This window comes from Chiloscyllium plagiosum, unplaced genomic scaffold (assembly GCF_037043375.1).
Source record: "Chiloscyllium plagiosum isolate Xiang-an unplaced genomic scaffold, Cpla_swu_hap1 HiC_scaffold_9, whole genome shotgun sequence".
Classification (NCBI taxonomy): Eukaryota; Metazoa; Chordata; class Chondrichthyes; order Orectolobiformes; family Hemiscylliidae; genus Chiloscyllium; species Chiloscyllium plagiosum.
In genome coordinates this window covers 34,115,597-34,137,401 of record NW_028270147.1, presented here as the reverse complement: position 1 = coordinate 34,137,401, position 21,805 = coordinate 34,115,597, and the positions used below count along the sequence as shown (strand labels likewise).

The 21,805-nt window shown below is 39.1% G+C and overlaps 1 protein-coding gene across 3 annotated transcripts in view; it reads left to right on the top strand.

Moving 5' to 3' along the window:
- usp24 (ubiquitin specific peptidase 24) overlaps nucleotides 1-21,119 on the top strand; it is a 185,558-nt gene extending 164,439 nt beyond the window's left edge. For all 3 annotated transcript variants that reach the window (XM_043699013.2, XM_043699012.2, XM_043699014.2), the window contains exons 61-67: nucleotides 636-701; nucleotides 1,327-1,393; nucleotides 9,761-9,839; nucleotides 10,428-10,503; nucleotides 10,946-11,032; nucleotides 12,540-12,650; nucleotides 14,749-21,119. In XM_043699013.2, coding sequence (XP_043554948.1) covers nucleotides 636-701; nucleotides 1,327-1,393; nucleotides 9,761-9,839; nucleotides 10,428-10,503; nucleotides 10,946-11,032; nucleotides 12,540-12,650; nucleotides 14,749-14,811 — 549 coding nt within the window. In that variant the 3' untranslated portion in view covers nucleotides 14,812-21,119. The remainder of the gene's footprint in view (nucleotides 1-635; nucleotides 702-1,326; nucleotides 1,394-9,760; nucleotides 9,840-10,427; nucleotides 10,504-10,945; nucleotides 11,033-12,539; nucleotides 12,651-14,748) is intronic.
- Nucleotides 21,120-21,805: the final 686 nt, after the last annotated feature.

The following is a 21,805-nucleotide window of genomic DNA, read 5'->3' as shown; positions in this document are numbered from 1 at the left end:
ATACAAGATGCTGAGATGTCTTGACAAGGTGGATGTGGAAAGGTTGTTTGAGCTAGTCCACAACTAGGGAGAACTTTAAAAGTTCAGCGTCACTCTTTCAGAGCATAAATGAGGAAATCTTTTTTCTCTGATGTTTGTGAGACTTTAGAACTCTGCCTCAGAACACAATAGAGGTGAAGTCATTGAATATTTATAAGGCACAGAAGATGGATTCTTGTTAGGGAAGGGAATCAAAAATTATTGGGGTAGGTGAGAACAAATGTCTGATCAGCCATGACATTATTGAAAAGTGAAGCAGACACGAGGGGCCAAATGACCTTTTGTTCCATATTTATATATTCGTGACAGAAATTTTCATGACTTTGACTGATTTAGATCCTATCAGGATAGGCAAACTTTCATCTTCAATGTTGGAGATTAAAATACCATGTTCTCATTGTGACACAATTACTTAGCTGTGTGTTAGAAATCAAATGGCCCAAACTTAAAATTCTAATTCTTGAGCAGATTGCTTATTCAGCTACTTCACTAAGCTTATTAGGAGCCTTAAAAAGAAAAGTCACTGGAGAATTGTCAGGTTTCAGTCTTCCTTGACTTTTAAATCATGCCGATTATACCAATTTCCTTTTTGACAGAGTCAGTTGGAGACCGCTCCACCTCATGAACTGAAGAACATTTTCCAGTTACTGCATGAAATTCTGGTAAGTGAGAGTATTCTAACCATTACCATTTATAGAGTCAGTGCAAAGAAGTAAAAAATGAATAGGCCAGAGATGGAATGATTCATTGGTGTTAAAAGCGGTTGAGAGAATGCTAGTGGTCAAAGTGGACTTCATGTTCCTTTTGTTTACTGATGATAAAGTTCGTTCTTTCGATGTTCCATCGTTGGAACTCACTGCACACCAAAAATATCAGAGTTTAAGTGCAGACAGATTGAGGAAAAGACTTGGCCCCCAAAACAGTCTCATAACTACCTTTAAGAAAGTGAAACCTTTGGTTAGTGTATACCTGTTATTTCAAAGTAGTACTGACAGGGTTTGGAGCAGGCTGTCTGGGAAGGAAGAAGTGGAACAAAAGAAAGGAGCAAAAAACATTTCACAAGAAATTAATTATTATTCTCAACACAAATTGTGGTTTTATATTTGTAATGTTTTGAATAACTAACAGCAGGCTGGCTTGTTGGCAGTACAGAAAATAAATTTTAACTTTCATGTAGCCAACTGGCAGATTGCACCAGGAGCCCACATAACCTGAGGCAAGGAGTCGATATGGCGAAAGTATTCATTGATAACATATTCTGTTTTTCTCCTTTCAACTTTTATCAAGGTCATTGAAGATCCATTGCAATCTCGTCGCCTGAAGTTTGCCTTTGAATCAGAAAAAGGACTGCTAGGTACAACTTTTGTACTTGTCTTCATTTCCCTCACCCTGATCAATCTTTGTGCTAAATGTTACTTCCCGTGTCGTTTTGTAACACTGATAACTCTCTAGTGCCTTTGTTATTGGCTTATTCCCCATATACATCATAGAAACCAGGAAAATAGGTGCAGGAGTATCCCATTCCTGCTTTCTATCCATACTCCCCGATCCCTTTAGCTGCAAGGGCCACATCCAGCTCCCTAACAAACTATCTAACAAACTGGCCCCCAACAGCTTTCTGTGGTAAATCTGTGTCTCTATCAGCAATATCAACTTTCATTTGTATAGCACTTTTAACCAAGAAGTACATCTCAAGGTCTTCATAGAACTGTAATTGGACAATAGCAGACTTTGATCTAAGTCAACAAGCTAAATTTTAAGGTGGTTCTTAAATAACAAAAGGAATCTGGAGAAGTGCATGAATTTTGGAAAGGAATTTTGGAGCCTGCAGCCATTAGGTAAAAGCACCGCCTCCAGTGATTTGTCAAATGGAAGGATGGATGATTAAAAAGGCCAGATTGTATTTCATTTCATTGGGTAGGAGACTTTTAAGCTGCACCAGGTCTCAGAGATCTGGAGGGTCAAGGCTATAAAGTCTTGTAAGCATAAAATCAGTATTTTAAATTAGGCCTTTAAGGGAATATAGTTAGCTGTGTTTGGGATGAGCTGATGTTTACCAAAGGTGGATTAGCAGCCGAGAGCATTGGTATTGCCATGTATGAAAGTAACAATGGCATGGATAAAGGATACAACAACAGTTGAACCAAGGCCAGCTTAATGAAATGTGGAGTTGCATAAAGACAGAAGAAACTTTGCAGTCAGAAACTTAATTTGAAGCAACCAAATGAATTCATCCTGAGACGATTGCTGATCAGGGAAATGGAGTCATTATCAAATTTAAAAATTTTATGGCAGAAATTAAAACGCTACTTTCAGCCTTTCCTATGTTTAGCAGCAGGAAATTCTTTGTCAGTCAATACTAGACATTAGACAAGCAGCCACACCATACAGATGCAAGGTTGATAGAAATAAATGTCAAGGTTGATTGAAGAGCAGCATGTAAATGATGAAAATAGGAAGGGTTATTGAGAGTAATCCAGAAGTAACAAGCTGAGAAGAAAAGCCATTGCTTGAGATCTTGTTGCTGCGCATAGTTAAGGAGGACTTGAAAACAAACAAGGGCATTTCAGCCCAGCAGGACAATTGCAGGATGGTGTTGTAGTCAAAAGCTGGAGGAGGTATGACACAACATAGTCACAAACACGCAGGATGTCAAGTATAATTTTGACTAGGCCTGTTTCAATGCAAACCATACAGTAAAGTTGTTTCAGTGTTGTGCCACATACAGAAAGCATTGCCAGAATTGTCAAGCAATAGTGACAAAAGTCAAACCCAAAGTTTACTGGTGCATTTTTTTTAATCGCCCTATTGGAAGGCTATTGTTTTACCTCTGGCCTTTTCCTGAGGTAGCTTTAGCCATTTGTACTTCTGCAATTCCAGCTAAGATCACCTGTCTTTTTTTAAATATATTTTTATTTTAAAAGATGATTTTTGTTTTCTTTTGACAATTACAACAAATACAAAACCAAACTAATATTAAAAAACAAACCTGCTAATTACATAAATAAATAGTAACTAATAACTGAGCTAATAAAGATAAGTCTTAACAGTAATATTGGTGATGATATCCATAAAACGGCTCGGCAAAACAAAGCAATAGCCCTCGATCATCGAGCGCAAAAGTTTGTACCCATTCATATGTTCGTAGTTCCTCCCCTCCGGGTTCATTACATAGCATTGCCATGGCTATGTAAAGTCTCTTATTAGTATAGTGGGCAAATCTGTACCCAGGTAGTCCAAAAAGGGCCGCCACGTCTTATAGAAATTTTCAGTTTTATGGTGCACCATACTCGTAAGAAAGTCCAAGGGGATGTGCTCCATGACTAGCTAACGCCTGCCCGCCAACCCTGGGGGATTTTCCAACACCCACCCTGACAGAATTTTCTTTCTGGCACAAAAAGTGAGGATACTGAAAAGCCTTTTTTTTGTGTGTATCTAATGAAAGTGAATTAACAAAGCCAGGCAGAAGAGATACCGGGTCCCTCTCCACCTCTGTCTCCAAGGACTTCTCTATTTCGCCTACCACAGCACTCCAGTATGCCCGCAGTCTGTGGCAGGACCAAAGGCAATGAATAAGTGTGCCATGCTCACTTTACATTTAGGACACATTGGAGATGCTCCCACTTTAAATTTAGGGAATTGGTCTGGGGCCAGATGGACTCTGTGGAGAATCTTCAATTGCAAGGCGTGGGTCCTGTTGCAAATTGAGATTCTTCTTGCATTTTCCCAGATATCCTTCCAGATTTCAGAAGAGGTCTCAACGTCCAACTCCCTCTCCCAGACCTTACACAGACGTTCGGTCTAGTCCAAGGGGCCCCCTCCTAATAGATGATTAGCGTTGTTAACAGATCATGTATCCTCAGCACTCAATGCCCTCTTCTCCATGTTGGACCTATAAGGATCATATAGAAGTGTAGTCTCTTTTTGTGTGAAGTTTCTAATTTGAAAGAAACAAAAGAGGTCCCTACTGGGCAATTCATACTTCCGAGCCAACTGGTCAAAGGGCATCAATGTGTCCCCTTCAAATAAATCATCCAGGCAAGACATGCCCCTAGCTGCCCATAGTTTAAACCCGGAGTCCATGATCCCTGGCTAAAAGTCTGGCGTACCAACTATGAGTGTCAAAAATGATGTTTTGGTAATGTTGCCCTCACCCTGCACATTCCCCCGCAAGCCTTGACAGTATTGATGACTAGTGAGCTAGAGCACTAGTCTCTCATTTTGTCTAAGACAGCAGGATAATATGCGGGCATCTCGCCTGAGATGCTTCGATGTCCAACCAAAGTGAGTGAGGATTCCCCCGTGCCCAGTCATTTCCGTAAAATTGCAACGAGCTTAACCCCCTGAAAGTTTTTGATCTCGGGGAGGCCCACTCCTCCCAATCTGTAAGGTAACTGTAATTTAGCCAATTCAATTAAGGGCTGCTCGCAATACCAAATAAAAGAACTAAACCAGCCGCACAGTCTTCTAAATGTTTGCTTAGTAAAAAGCAGAGGAAGCATTCGCGTAGGATACAATAGGCGGGGTAAAATGTTTATTTTAACGAGCGCTATTCGACCTAACCAAGAGATCGGAAGTGCCTCCCATCTACAAAGGCCCTGCTTGATTCTATCAAATAAATGGGCGAAACTGGCTTTAAATAGCTGATCAAAAATGGGAGTAATAAATATAAAGTGTGACCACCTAAAAGGAAACCGAGATCCGCCATCAGGATCAGGCACTCTCAGGAGACCACCCATGGGCATGGCCTCTGAACTTTGCAAAATTGATCTTATAACCCGAGAAGCCACCAAATAGGTTGATGCATTGTATCGGGTGTGGCTCGAAGACGGTTGGGTTTAATAAGAAGACAGGAACGTCATCTGCATACAGTGCGATCTTATGTGACTTTGTCCCACTTCTGGAGTGGTTCTATTGGGATCCCTACGTATTGCCTCCGCCAGCGGTTCGATCACCAATGTGAAAAGTAATAGTGACAAGGGGCAGCCCTGTCGACTACCCCTACAAATATTAAAATTGCTTGATTGTACACCATTGGTGAGGACTGTGGCAAGAGGATCACTATGCAAAACCTCCACCCACCTGATGAAGGTCTCTCCCAGGCCAAACCGCTTCAGAGTATGAAAAAGATATGGTCACTTGACCCTGTCAAAAGCCTTTTCTGCATCTAAGATGATCACCAATCCCTACACTGATTGCTGTTGACATACTTGGATGAAGGGCTTTTGCCCGAAAGGTCGATTTTACTGCTCCTCGGATGCTGCCTGAACTGCTGTGCTCTTCCAACACCACTAATCCAGAATACTTGGATCATGTTAAGTAATTTTCATTGGATTCCCTATAGTGTGGAAACAGGCTCTTCAGCCCAACCAGTCCACTCCAATCCTCCGAAGAGTAACCCACACAGACCCACTACCCTCTGACTAATGCTATGGGCAATTTAGCATGGCCAGTTCACCTGACCTGTACATCTTTGGACTGTGGGAGGAAACTGGAGCACCTGGAGGAAGCCCACACAGACACTGGGAGAATGTGCAAACAGACAGTTGCCTGAGGCTGGAAACAAATCTGGGATCCTGGTGCTGCAAGGCAGCAGTGCTAACCACTGTGCCATCATGCCGCCCTTCCTGACATTACCTGTCAATCTGCAACCTTTTATGAACCCCATCTGGTCCTCCTTAGTGATGGAGGGCAGTACAGTTTCTAGCCTTAATGCCAGATAGGATTTTGAATTCGACATTCAAGAGTGATTTTTGATTCGGAGATGCCGGTGTTGGACTGGGGTGTACAAAGTTAAAAATCACACAACACCAGGTTATAGTCCAACAGGTTTAATTGGAAGCACATTAGCTTTCGGACTACCATCTGATGAAAGAGCGACGCTCCGAAAGCTAGTGTGCTTCCAATTAAACCTGTTGGACTATAACCTGGTGTTGTGTGATTTTTAACTTTGACATTCAAGAGTGAAATGGGTCTACAGGAAGCACAGTCCTCCGGGGCCTTCCCTTTTGTTAAGAATGAGCGAGATATTCGCTTCTCTTAGAGATGGTGGGAGGAGGCCACGACTATGTGGGTCATTCAGTATACTGAGCATGGCCCAGCATGTTCTTAGAAGTCTGCTTCTCTGGTAAGATTTTTAAAACATTCACCATTAAACTGTCACATTCTGAAAATTGAAATATTCTGAAAGCAGCTGGTCCCAAGCATTTCAGATAAAGGATCTTCTATCTGTACATGATGCCACCGAGACCAGGTGTGCTGCGGGGGGTCAGAGAAAGATCAATCCTGGTATGGCATTTATGTGGATTCGAAAAGAATGTGAAGTCCCTGCCAGTAGGGTGAAACTGCCTCCAAACATCTTCCAACCCCAATTTAGCACACAAATCTCTGAATTGTTGAGATCGCAAAGAAGATATCGGCGGGCCTTTGGGCAATCACTACCATAGGGTCAATGAGACAATTGGAAACCCCTCCTACGATGATGTGTTGAGATGCAAGGTTAACCAGTCTACCAAGTGTGTCTGTCAAGAATTTAAGGGAGTGGACTGGGGGACAGTAAACATTTAAGTTCCCATGTTCTTTACCATGTATCAAAGTTTTAAGGATTACAAATCTCCCGTGGGTGTCTTTTATTGCATTCTAACAACTTAACTGGGAGATTCTTTCTAACTAAAACAGCTATCCCTCTACTCCTCGTATTGAAAGATTAAAAATAAACCTGGCCGTAGCCATTCTGTTGCAGCTTCAAATGCTCTGCATCATCCAAGTGTGTTTCTTGTAATAAGGCAACATCCTTTTAAGGCTGGAAAATACCTTCTTCCTCTTGACAGGTGAATGACTCCTCTTAATGTTCCAGGTGCACCACTTAAACACATCCATAACCATTACCTTCTATAGCACCATTTAGACTCCAGAGAGGAAGAACCCGAAGTACATATCGCTGCGCTTTAATGTAAAAGAATCCACACAATCCAAAAACTACACAGTCTAAAATATCTACAGCCAACAACTCGACAAAACTTACAAAAACGATGTACAGCTAAAACAGATAAACAAAAAAATCATCAAAGGCACTGATTGGAGGAATTTACCTCCCCATTCAAAGGGGGTCCCGACACATCCTACGACCCTACTAACCATCCCAACCACCTTCTCAACTCTTACCAGCTAGGGTCTCGCCACATACACCGACCACCCAGTGGTCGAGCAAAAAACAAACACCCAAAAGCAAGGTTAGTACTGTAAACAAGTAAACAAAAAATAAATATGTCACCCATCCCTTAACATAACTTAGAGATTAAAGATAAATATTCTATCCATCCTGGACATCATTTCACGCAACTTATTACTAGAAAAGAGACTACACCAAATCCTTTTTAAAGAAGAGCAAACCTGAATAACTCTGTCCACTATGCAGATTCGGCCTTTCGACTTAAGTCAACGTGTCCACAAAGTTCTTCGCTTGCTCTGGCGAGTCAAACAAATGTATGGATCCATTATGATTGATCCGAATCACTGCTGGATATCTTAAAGAATACTGGATCCCAAGCGTGCTCAATCTCCTCTTGACGCCATCGTAGGACTTCCTTTTCCAGACCACTGAGAAGTCTTGAAAAAACATGACTCTGGCGGCGCCACATACCAACACCCTCTAATCCCTCCCCTGGGCTCTAGAGGCTTCCATGACCTTCTGCTAGTCTTTGTAATCAAGAAACTTCACCAGGACAGGGCGTGGGCGCTGATCCGCACCTCACATTTGTGCCACAATCAGTGGGCTCTTTCAATTGTTATCCTTCCCTTTTCAACCTCCAAACCAAGGGACTCTGGGAACCACTTATTGAAGACCTTGACCAGCCGCTCACCTTCCGTCCCCTCTGGTATCCCAACAACGCTCAGGTTCGTTCTTCTGCCCCTGTTTTCGAGATTGTCTACCAGATCTAACAGACCATGGACGTGTGTTTCCAGGGCTTCAATAGGGCTCTTGGAGGAATCAGTCTCTGCCTCTACCCCTACAGCCAGGTGCTCGAGCTCATCGGTCCTTTTTCACACATCTTGCAGCATAGCAGATACAGGAGCCAGCTTCTCTTAAGGTTCTAGGGAGGCAGATCCAGGAAAAAAATTGAAGAGAAGCTGGCTCTTGTATCTGCTATGCTGCAAGACGTGTGAAAAAGGATCGATGAGCTCGAGCACCTGGCTGTAGGAGTAGAGGCAGAGACTGATTCCTCCAAGAACCATATTGAAGCCCTGGAAACACACGATTTGGCCAGCTCCTCAACCAGAGTCAGGTGAGTAAGTAAGCCTGCTGCTTCAGAGGGCCGGGCCATGGCCCTGGCCCAGGATGAGCTTCCTCCTTTCTTCAGCGTTCTTCAGCTGCAAGGACAAAGGTAAGTAGTTTTGTTCAGGTTTCTAGCTCCTTTACTGTGTTTTTACTCTCAGTAAAGTATGTGGAAGGGGCTCTGTCAGGTCGACATTGCAGCACGGAGCAAACGCGACCCTAACAGGGCGCTGCTATCTTGGATCCTCCCAAGATCCATCTATCATTATATATGCCATAGATTGAACCTCAGCCTTCCAATTTTAAAGACTCTGGACTGTGTTTACCCATTAAGCCTTAAGTAATTAAATTGTTGAATATTTTTCAACAGCTGAATTGTATGTTATTTGCACCCCCCCCCCTCCCATTCTTGTTCTGTATGCATGTACTTGTGTATTGTTATGAACCCAGCTGATGGCAATACTGAAGTCCAATCTTTGGAGGAAACTTGGCTTCATTGATCATTAATTTTTGCAATTGATTACCATGAAGGTTAATCCTGTAATGTATTCACACAAGGCTGCAGATATTATTTAGCAATAGCATAAGTTTATTACACAAAAGAAAAAAAAAATCAAAACTATGCATAATATATATGCATAATATGTAAATATGTATGAAAGTCAGACAGATCTTAACACAAAAAGCAAAGCAAAGTTCCTATCTATTCCCCAACATTATACTTTTGGAAATCCTAAATTCCAGAGTAAGTCTACTCCTATCTCAATTCTTCTTTGCTTAACTGCCTTCTCCCAGTTCCTTTCTTTAGAACATGGAGGCAGTTTTGCAATGCTTTTCCCAGTCCCCTGACATGATCCTTTCAAAAAATCTGATTTCCCAAACTGTTTTCAATTTTGATAGCATGAGGATTTTTATCTAAGCTCTCCTGACTGAGAAATTCCACAAATCTTAAACACTTTGGTTCCCCTGAACTAAAAACTTGATTCATCTGCTCGGAGAAACCATTGTAGCTTCAGATTCCTCAGATCTGAAACCTTGAATGTTCTGAAGCACAAAATAAAACAAATAATTCCCTAGTCTCTTGAAAGATGAGCAGTATAAACATTCTATCCATTAACACTCCAGAAGTTCTCTCAGGCACTTGACTGTAGTCACTTGTTTTGTTGGGATTGATGCACATAAGTCACTGTTCTAAATCACTTCCTGACCAGATTTTAAAAAACACCTTCAGAGAACTGACACACATCCATCTGCCTCTATTTTTAAATCCAAATCCCAAAATATATAATATATATGATGTATAATATCCAACTTTCGCTATAGAATGGTATCCTCTGTTGTATACAAAGCTAGTGGATGGCTTAGATTAACTGCACCAACTGGTGTTTTGTTGACAATCTGTAACCGTAGATCTAAATTGAAATTATGAATGTTGTCTCCCCACAGCCCTGATGCATCAGAGTAACAATGTTGACAGCAGCCGCTGCTACCAGTGCATCAAATTCTTAGTCCTGTTAGCTCAGAAGTAAGTACTCAAACTTAACACTTAAAATTGATTTGGAAATATGAGCATCGATTTTGCTGGTTATTTGTGGATGATTTGTAAACTTTAAAGTTGAATAATGACTAAAGGTGGTGATTCACCGTGGAGAGGAACAAAGAACTTGTTAAAGGCCTGAGAGGTAATCCACAGACTACTCGTAAAAAACTGGAGAAAAATACATAGAGAGGCAAAGATTAGGGAATAATGAAGAATATTGCTGAGACGGCTGAAGGCTCTGATTATTTGAAGTGTAGGTGGATATTATACAAGAGGCTGCTATGCACTCAGAGGAAATATATATTTGGATCAAAGCTAAGTCTTCAACATTAGTCTATATCAAAGTGTTAATAAGTGTAAAAGTGTTTGATTCAACTGAACTTATCACTCAGTTTGAAAAACAAAACTTGCAACACTAACTTACACAAGTCAGGTTTAGACTTCAATCTCAGAAGTCACCATGATATCTTGTTTGCCTATCAAGATGTTTTGAAAATCCTCCTCTTCCTTCTATTTTCTTTCCTTCCTCAAAAATGAATCAAAAGTCATAAGTGTTAATTTCCCTTTCAATAGATGTGCAGCTGCTAAGGATTATTTTCGGGAACATCCTCACCACTGGAGTTGGGCTGTGCAGTGGTTACAAAAGAAGGTGAGGACTGACAGTGCTATGTTTATCCCTTTTGAAACCAGTTGCAATCTACCAGTCATTTAATACCAGAATGAAGCAAATTACTTAACTATGCAAGCAGTTTGCATACTACTTAACTATGCAAAAGTAGCATTGATGCTGCAGTTTTTCAAAATATAATACATCTGGAAAAATATGATTTATAACATCAAAGCATAGCAGGAATCATGCTGTTGTCAAAGCCCAGAGTTTCGGTGAGATCAACAAGTCACCTCATGCTTCAAAGCTGTTTGTTGACTTAAAATCTGCTAAGTTTGTGAATGGGTTCCATGTGGAAGCACCTGTAAAATATTGCAGCAATTCTTAAAGATCAGTCATCTCTGGAACCAGTATTGTTCTCTGAGACTATTGCAGCTTGAGTTTTATAATGGAACTGCTAATATCTTTATCGTCCTTTGTTTAGATGTCTGAACATTACTGGGCTCCACAGAGCAACATATCAAATGAAACTTCAACAGCAAAGACATTTCAGCGCACAATTTCAGCACAGGTATTTCAACTTCTTCACTTCTTATAGCAGCAATTAGGATCTGCAAAGAAACCATAGATCAGTCCCAAGTAGAAATTTCGGAAAGACAAATAGTGTTGCTGTGGTAAAAATGCTGTGAATAACCTCAATTTTTCCCCTTGGCTTTTGACAGGAGAAATGTTTTGGGTGTGTTGAAGAGGAAATATGACAAAAACAACTTGTTAAAATTGCTTAAGTGATCGGAAATTGGTTGTGACACTCTCCTCTCAGAAGGACGGAAATACTAGCAGTTAATTAGTGTCTGTCTGGACCTAGGGATTATACAAACTATTTCACAGTCAAGTAATTTTTTTTTTGAAGATGTGTTGCCAAATTGAAAGGTCAATTATAGTCATAGAGATGTACAGCATGGAAACAGACTGTTCGGTCAACTCAAGAATGCCAACAAGTTATCCTAGTCCCATTTTCCAGCATTTGGCACATATTCCTCTAGACCCCTCCTATTCATATACCCATCCAGATGCTTTTTGAATGTTGTAATTGTACCAGCCTCCACACTTCCTCTGGCAGTACATTCCATACATGCATCACCCTCTGCATGTAAAAGTTGTATCTTAGATCCCTTTTATATTTTTTCTCTCTCTCCTACCCTCTAATTTTGACTTCCCAACGGTGGAATAAAGACCTTGGTATTCACCCTATGATTTTATAAATCTCTATAAGGTCACCCCTCGGGCTCTGATGATCCAGGGAAAATGGTCTCAGCCTATTTAACCTCTCCCTATAGCTCAAACCCTCCAACCCTAGCAATATCCTTGTAAATCTTGTCTGCACCCATTCAAGTTTAACATCTTTCCAAAATCAAACATAGTATTCCAAAAGCGGCGTAACCAATGTTCACTATAGCCGCAAGATGACATCACAACTCAATGCACTGGCAATATTAGTAAGTATATCAAACGCCTTCTTCACTACCTTGTCTACCTGAGACTCCACTTTCAAGGAACTATGAACCTGCACCCCAAGGTCTCTTTATGGCAGCCTTCCCCAGAATCCTACCAATAAGTGTATAAATCCTTCCTTGATTTGCCTTACCAAAATGCAACACGTCTCATTTATTTAAATTAAACTCCATCTGCCACTTAGTGAAGGAACTAAAAGATGGCATCTGACAATGTGGCACTCTGTCAGTGTCAAAGTTCTAGAGACCATTTGAAACTTGGAACTGTCTGGCTCATTAAGTGTAAAACAACCAGATCAAAGTGATAATTCTGATATATACAGTACTGATTTTTCTCTACTGCTTTGAAAAGCTGATGTTATTATCAATTTGAGGGGATAGATGGATAATATGGTCAATACAAATTCTGCTGCATAGCATACCTGCTGCTGTGTTTTATTGTTAACTTTGTATTTCTCAACATTAATATTCAGTCTTGACCAAAACAAGACTTCAAGGCAGTGTGGAAAGTTTCCATTTAAATGCCACAAGACAACCAACCCAATGATTTGTCATACTTTGTTGCAGGATACGTTAGCCTATGCTACAGCCCTTCTGAATGAGAAGGAGCAATCTGGGAGTAGTAATGGATCAGATGGCAGCCCTGCTACAGAGAATGGAGATAGAACTCTCCGGCAGGTAAGGAAGAATCCTTTACTAAGTGGTGTGAATGTTAGCAATTTAGTAGATAACCAAGTCTGCAAAATTGGTCAATCAATTTGGCATAATAGAATAGAGGAAACATAAGTACTGAAAACTACCATTTCATTGTTCCAAATATTTTTAATTTAAAAAAAAAACTATTCCATAAATCTTAATTTTTGAAGAAGTCCTGAACCAATTTTTAGAATTGCCAATATCACACATTTATATTGCAGCAACCTGTGATGTGTATAAATCAAGTAAAAATCTGTATGAAATAGAATGGCTGCTGTTTTCTTCAGCTTACATTTTTAATGTAAGCTGATGAGGTGCATTGATACTCATCAGCTTATCCCTCCAGGGTATAGATGGGCACTGCACGGTATCGTGATGAGTAAGGTATGTTCACTGTGTGTTCACAATCTAAAGGGAGACTTGCAGCAGCAGGTTCACAAAGTAGAACTATTCAAAATTACTGTTTTTGTGTAATAAAACTGTGTTTAGGTATGGATGATGAAACAGTTTTATTCATTTCTCCTAACTGTAAAATAACCGTAATGCAAATAGAATTCTGTCATTACATGAAGAAACCCTATAGAGGACAAAACTTCAATGTAAGGACTGTTCTGCATAGAGTAAGAATGATCGTAATGCTTCACAGTGCTGTCAACCTGCCCTTCTTTCAGATGCTGGCTAATTTGCAGTGCACTCCTACTTTTCGTTTCTTCTCAATTATAATAGTTTGCACTGGAGCTGATCTTTGAGAAGCTGGCATTTGATAGTCAGATTTTCTCAAGAACAATGTTTTGATTTTTGAAGGCTGCCTTTCCATTCTCACTTGTTAGGTAATGCTGTTATTTAGCAACAGTGCCTTCTTATATTTGTGTTGACATATATAGGGTATTTGGACACTCATATGCAGAAATAGAATAATTCATCAATATCCTTATTATCAATCCTCTTTTAAATACAAAGGCATGACATGTAAGAAAAGCATTAATTTCTTAAACATCATAGTATTTAAATTGTTACAAGGTAACATGAAAAGTTAATAAGCGATTTTTTTCAAAATAACTGGCACTTGCTTCCACACACATAAGCAGCCATATACATATACGTAACTTCCACAGACTGGTGAGATCACAGGAAATATGTACCCTTTGCACATAAAGTTGGAATAGTTTAGTACGGCAGTTACACCTGCATTTATTGTATCCCAGATCGCAATCACCCATTTAAATTTATTAACTTCATTGCAGGAGAGTCCATTATGTATTTTCCAAATAACAATTTATGCAGCCATAGCTTGAAATTGCACAATCATTTGCAAGGAATTCATTTCCTTAGCAAAATGGAGTTTTCTTGGACCCCAAAAAGCAGAGTACTACTCCTTTGACCAGTTTAAAGCAGTTCCCTTTCTTTTATTGCCTCATTCTTCCTGCTCGCACCTCTTGCAACCTCCATTCCCTCTCCCAGTCCACCTGAAACTGACTTGTCCTACCAAAACCAACATGTCCTCCCATCTCTGCCTGACTCTTGTTGACACTCCCACCCAGGACCCAGCAGACAATGCCCAGATCCAGCAAAAGGCCACTTCTAGACGTCGATAAAAGACCACAATGCATTCTGGCTAATTGTGATTCTCTCCACCCCACCCCAACTCTCATCCCACCAACTCCTGGACCTCTCCTCACTTTGCCAGCTCCTTGCTTCTTCCTGTCAGCTCCAACCCACCTCCAATCTTAACTTGTTCTAACCAGCACTCCCACCACCCTTTTCTTCCGTTCTGTTTGTCGGGGTGACTTTTCTCCTGTTGGTTGCTCTAATGAGTGAATATTCCCGAGTGGTTTGCGAACTTTTAGGGGAAGATATGCCTGCTGCTGCAGCTGTTTTCCACCAACGCCCCCCCCCCCCCCCCCCCCCCCCCCGTGCTTTGAGCAATCGTGGCCAGCACTTAAAAGGTTAATCTTCTCAGTTGTGAAGCAACATATTGTCTAGCTTCTCTATCCGTCATTGCACCTGTTGTATATTACAAGCTGTCTTTAAAGGTAATTATTTGTTCCACTAACACTTTCCTTTGTTTCTTCATTCTAAGGGCTCTGAGTCTCCCATGATGCTTGGTGATTCTAAAAGTGACCTTGATGAAATGGACCCATAAGAGATGACTGGAACATCTATGGGAATAGTCAATAATCTTTGCTTGGTGTCAGTTCAGTGAAGAACTGGGCACCATGCCAGATGGCTTTAGGCAACAGTCAATTTAGGGAAGATGTACGTACATCCAGGTTGCAGACAGCAAGCCTTTGATAGCTGTTATGGAGCCAATTTTGCTGCCAGTTCAAGCTCAAGACGATGCAAGTCTCTCCCTGTTCTTTGAAGATTTTGTATGGAAAAGGATAACTCGTGGTTGTGCTTGTGAATGTACAAAAAACAAATTTTATCTAATGCTTTCAGTAGTAACTACGGAGGATTTGATTTAAGGTTTTAGTACAGTCTTGAGGAGAGGAGAGCTTGTTGATTTGTGTATAATAGTTCCCAGAGTTCAGATTTTTCAGAGTAACAAAATACTCTGTTATTACGTTATATAGATTTAATTTTATTTGTATAATAGAACACCCAGTAAGTCTGTTCACTTGGTTGCAGCAATTGTGTCTTGGAATATTTAGCTGGTCCCACTGTTGTGCAAAGAGGAGTTTAGGTTTACAAGAATGTACTGACAGTGCATACTGACAGTTCAGCAGCAGTCTGATACTTTATTAAATATTAAATGAATACTTTAATAAAGGCAACTTTTTTCTTTTAGAATCCATATGACTGGCAGCCATTTTCCAATGAGGTTAATGTTGTGAATGTATATTTTGTGTGAGGAACTTAAAGTCCAACCTTTGGTCATTTCCTACAGACAGATTGAATTTTAGTTGGTGATATTTCACTATCCAAACTGATGTTATAAAATTGCAAAAACTAGTCTGATCACTTCAAAAATATGTATCTGTTTTTGGTTTTTAATGAGCTATAATTTGTTTTTGAATCACTCTTCACTCCTGTGTAACATCACTAGCGTACGTAATGGGCAAGTGTGTAATATTTATTTTAGCTGAGATTTACCTACCCGAATTGATTAAGTTGTCACTTGTAGCTTCTGAATTTATCCTAACAGGCTTGTTTTCAAAAACAAATGATTGGTTGAAGATACAAGGCAGCACAAAAGTGAAATAGTTCATTTTTAAAAAAGACCTTTTTGTTTTTGAGGATTGACTACCTTGACAAAATTTATATTTATCCATCTCCCATTTGAAATAATATCTCAGCAAAGGAGGTAACTAATCTATTTGGAACAATTCTTGTAATATTGCAAAACCATCCAATGAAAGCTGTGTATAATGACCTAGCTAAGGGTTTCAAACTAGCCTTTGAAAGATTATTAGCCTTACCTTGAACATTCTTATGGTAATACTGGTAAGATGAGCACATGCTGTGGAGAATTACTGGCACAGACCCATGGGTGGCCATTCTGAAGTGTAAAGCACTGGTACTTCAAGCTTCCCACAATATAGCAAATATTATTTATTGGAATTATTTTTGCCTTGACAAGTTGCCAGTATGGTGGATGCTGATTTCCAGAATATCCCATGTCATATGCGCGGTGACATCCTATTAAAGGGTTATTAATTGTAGTCTATTGATTAAAGCTTTAAGCAATTGCTATCAACTATTAATAGACATATTGCAATCAGTTACATCATTGATATTGCATACTTGTCCAATACATAGGTGTCTGTATGTGATGGTACAGCAATATTGTGGGTGTTAGTTATGAACTTGGGAGTGGGAGAAATACAACAGTATTTCAATATATCAATACAACAGATCATCACTTGTGTGTCTTTGATATAATTATTTCAGTGGAGATTTGATATAAATTCACTAATTAACAAAGCAAATCAATTGAAACTTTGTTTGATATGGGCTAATGATAAACTACATTGGGGAATGTTCAATTTTGTGGGAAGTTATTGCTTTCTTCCTTGACATCTAATTGGTTGTCGATAACCATTTAATCCAAATATTTTAAATCTGTATTGATCATGTATTGACCCAGAAAGGTTTGACTAAGAGGTTCTCAGCCTTTTTTTTTTCTAACCCAGGGAAGAATAGTGTTGCTTAAGTTAGTAACCCCAGTGGAGATAGAGTTAATGTATTGGTGGACAATACCCTGGATCTGCTGTTTGAATAATTCATAATCTTTGGTAAAGAGAAATGCCAAAGTGAATTATCGTCTTACTCTTAAATGTACTCTTAATTTCCAGTCCCAATCACTTTGGAACCAGATAACCAAATTAATCCTTAAAACATGATAATCACTTTAAGAATAAAAGGATTCAGAAACTAAGAGAGCAGTGCATTTGTGGTATTTTGAAAACTTTGAAGTAATTGTAATCCACAAAAGCATCCCGTTATTAAAATTTGGATTAAATATGTAGAACAATCATACCTTTCCATCTTTTAAAGTCTATTCAGAATTATTGTCACCTGCAAATAAAGAGGATAATTATCAATCTTCCACAAAACCATTTTAAATATAGTACTTTTTTGGTGATACCCCTAAAACGTTTTTGCACCCCAACAACTTCTTTCTGTTAATCTTGTCACACCTCACATCAGTTCCACCTAGAAGAGTAAATTACCACCACCCAGGCTGCAAATCTACCTTGAAAAGGCAGATTTTCAAGTTTCTACCTTGAAAATATTGCATGTAAATTTCTGTGTAAAAGCAACTACATTTTTTATTATGCTAAGACTTCTAAATATTGTAATATCTGATTGTTTCAATCAAAGTATAGAAGGAGAAAACTGCATTTGAAATGCTTCATTGCTCGACCCTAGGATGGTGCCGTTCACTAGTATAGACTCATTAATATGACTTGCCTCCAAACAAAATTGAAATTAGGGTTGTGAATTTAGCTGCTGTACTGGATCCAGGAATGAGCATCAATCTGGGGTTACTACTTGAGCATTGTTCTTTTTATTATTAGAACATTTAACTGTACAGTGCTTTAATCTTTTCACTGGCCTGTGACAATGTACAAGAGGTCATGTAGTATAATGCTGTTTTCTGATTGGGTTTTAAAGATGTTTGTATAATGTTTAAAAATGAACTTTTTTAAGTTGTTTGTTTTGTTAATGTATGTTCAATAGCTGTTTTTAATCAAAATGGTCACATGTTAAATTTTGGTCTGCTGTTGGCTAACTTCCGCTGTATTCAAATTCATTTATCATTATGACCAGCCTACAATTAACTTGAATGCCCAACCAATGTGAACCATGATGTTAATTGCTAACAATGAAGAAGGTCGCAGTGTAAACCTAAGAAGAATTGCATCAACCTGGAGGCAGCTTATTCTGACCTACATTTAGGTTATGCCGGTGAAAGGGGCAAGAGCACATTTTTGTTTTTCCAGTGTCATTGGAACTTTTGGAAATCTGAATACTTATCTGTGCATTGACTGCAGCATCACTTCCCATTGCTGAATTGTACACTGATTATTCAATCTGCCAAAATGCTGCCACAGAATAATCAGTTAGGAAGACATAAAGTACCTCCTGGGAATCACTGGAAATCAATGAGATTGCTTGGGCTGAATTGTGCAATTGGAATGATTATGTGCTGAGTGAGATTCACACAAGTCACAATTGCTGTCAGCGTCCCAGTCACTTTTTCAGCCTCTACTTTGTGCCAATTTATGATTTTTCTGGGACGTGGATGCAAGAGATTTTTATTTGTCATTCGGGGTGGTTTTTTTTGCCAATATTTCAATGAATAAGCCTTGATCCTCTGCCTTACTGTACAGTCACAATATCCCAAGAGTGACACACTGGGGGCTGAGCTTTTGTCAAATCATGGTGTCTGCTCTGGACCAGAAAACCAAAGGCACAGATGGCCACAAGTGCCTTTTTATTATTTTTTTTCTGGATCTTAAAATGAAGCCTTGGCACAATAAAACTACCAGGTAGCGACAGTGGGATTGGTTAGATTCTAGCCATGGCTCCCTTTTTAAACATCCCAGAAAGCCTCTGTTACAACTGCGCAGTGGCATTAATTGGAAATCTTCAACATCTGCTTTAATAATCCTTATGCTGAAGGGAAGAAATATTGAAAGTTACATGCTCATCCATGCTAACAAATAAAGAATATGTTGCAGTACCTCCTTCTAATGAGTAAATTAGTGGCAATGTGGTAATTTGATCATTTATCATTAAAGTGGGCAAAATGGGTGACAACAAAAATTAGTTACAAGTTACTCATGTTCTCATGTCCACTTGATTTTAGTTGCTTTATGCCTATCAGATGTGAAAGATCTTACTTGTGGAAAACAATTTGTCCATTTTTTTGGTGTCCAGTATCATTATTAGTTACATTTATGGGCCAGATGCAAAGTTAAGATTCCTCTGTGGCCCAAACTATACGCCTTATTCCAGTCTCAGAAAAGCAGCAGTATGACCTTTCCATTTCAAGTCTTTCAGCAATTCTGCAAGGCAAACTGACTGTCACAATGAGCCAGCTTTAGAGATTGTTTTGACTAAAACGTTTGCAACCAACGGGAAGAGAATATTTTTTAACCTCCTGCTTTGTAGTTGAATTTGAATCCAGTTTACAGAATTGACCAGTATGCTAACCTGTTCCACTGCTTATGGTGTTTTTGGTTGCTGCTCCTTACTTTGGCTTTAGTTTTATTTTAACCTAACAAGTAGGTTCCAACAGCATCACTTTTTTTTTTTAAACACTCCCTTGTAATTCTGTTTTGCCCCTTTTCATGTAATTGTGTCCTGGAACAGAACCAAGTTACCAGACTTCTTATTAATCGAGGCAGCTAAACAGAAGTAAGCAAGGGAACCAAAAATTTTTCCCATCTCTGGGAGAAGGGATATCTGAGTTCTTGCTGCATTTCCTCTGTTCCATCTCTGTATCAAATCGAAGTCTGAGAAGTTATGTTTGAGCCAATGTGCCAAAATGGACTACAATTGTAATAACTTTACATAAATGTAATCTGACTCTAATAATTTGACCACTGTAGGTCAAACTCTTTAAAAAAATTTCCAGCACTGATCTGACATTTTTCTCACTCTCGTGCCCTTCCTTACCCCCAAAGATTAGTTAACATTTCCACTAACAGAGTCTTGAATTAGGAGGCATAGCTCTCTATATAAACTGATGTATGTTGACCACATTGTCAATTTAAATTTAATCCATTTTAATGTTTTCTTTTCACTTTTATGAATTGATTGACCGAGTGATCAATGCATTTTTTTAATATGTAGCCAAAATAATTTTGCTATTACTGCTTGCACTAAACTGATGTAAAAGTTGAATACAATCAACCAGTAAAAAACTAACTTCTTATTCCCCCACTCACAACCGCCTCCCTTAGTTCCTAACACACACTTTACACTCTTCAAATGTACACTTGTTCCAGTTCTAAGCATTTATTATTTACAGCTTGGACATCTCCAAAAGCTCTGCCTACCATTAGATGAGCAGGGGAGAGTAGAATTTTATCCACTTGTGAGCACTAGCGCTGGAGCCATTGCCCCTAGGTGATCCGTTTTGACTGGAGACAGTTTGTAGGTGGAGACGTTAATGTCTCGTCCAATTCCTAGCTGAGCTCAAAAATGGAATGGATCAGCAAAACCAATGTTTAATTAACAGATCTTAGAGGAGATAAACCCATATCTAGGCAGTACGCAAATTACTGTAACAAATGAAAAATTTTACCTGTACGATCATCAAAAACAAATTACCTATTTCTGTTGCCACTTCTCTCAATGGCTGCAGATGGTTGACTTATGGGTACAGAAAGGTCAGGAGGAGAGGGTTGGAATGAGGGTTTTGATCGTGAAGTGAGGTAACAAGGTCTTTAATATAACTCTGCGAAGGTAAAGACTTAGCTGCTTTCATAAACAAGTTTAATGCTCCCCTTATGCATTACCAACTCCCATAGAATTTGGATTTCTGTTATAAGCCAGTATAGCTGTTCTGCAATTCATTGAGGATGACTTGGAGAGAATTTAATTGCAGTTATCTTTAACCCTTTGAGTACTGGACTTTTATGCCAATGTGTACAAATAAAACTGCTTAGGAATTTACGCATCATGCATGGACAGTGTTATATTTTGTACCCTGACCAGTCACTCATCTTTTCTCCTCTATCCCCATAACTCCACCTTCCAAAGGCCACACAATTGTATGCCTTTCTAATCTGTTTCCAGTATCAATGAATTCACTGTACTCTTTATGCTCTAGGGTAATAAAACAATCTTCTTTCAGACTAACGTTAATGCTGTCACACTTGTCCTTTCGTTTCAGCATGTGAATATGATACCATGTATGTAATATAGAGTAGCACTTGAGAAATGGATGGAACCATTGAGTTTTTCTAAAATTTTTAAGTAAAATTGTTGATCTTATGTTGATGTTTTGAATATGATTTATGGCTATTTTGGCATAAACCACTGATTGCAGTTCTGATGTCTCTTAACTAAAAGCAAGTGGATTCCCAAACAGCAGTCACCGTCCTAGCTGTTTGAAGCTAACTTTGACCTTCATTCAGAATAGTAACAGGTCATAGCAAAATGGAAATTAAATATTATTTCCAAACAAATTTCCTTTTTGAGACTATTATGATGGAAATGGAAACCCTGATGTTCTTGGTGTGTCATTGCTGTTTCACTGTTGAATTTATCCTTTATTATAATGTGGTTGTCTCCAGGGTGGATAAAAGATGGACAAAATTGAGGCTTTGTAATATATAGAAGGGCTATGCAAAGTGCATTGAAGTTTTCAGATCCTATGCAGTCTTGATTAGCAGTACTTAGTGAATCTGTGAATTTATTGGATGCCTGATTATAATACTCCTTTGAGAAGATTTCCTCTAGTTTTGATTTAATCATTTAAAAAATTTTCAAATTTGTAAATGTATTGAGTAACTCCTGACACTAATGTACTTTTTAAACATTTGTAACCATCTGAATTATTTGATTTGTGTGCAATAAGTATATTGTAGTCTCTTGTTAAAGGGGCGAACTGTGTTCCTCCGACAATTATGATTAAGAGGTGCACACTATCCAGTGCCATTGGTCTTCCTGGTGCTGTT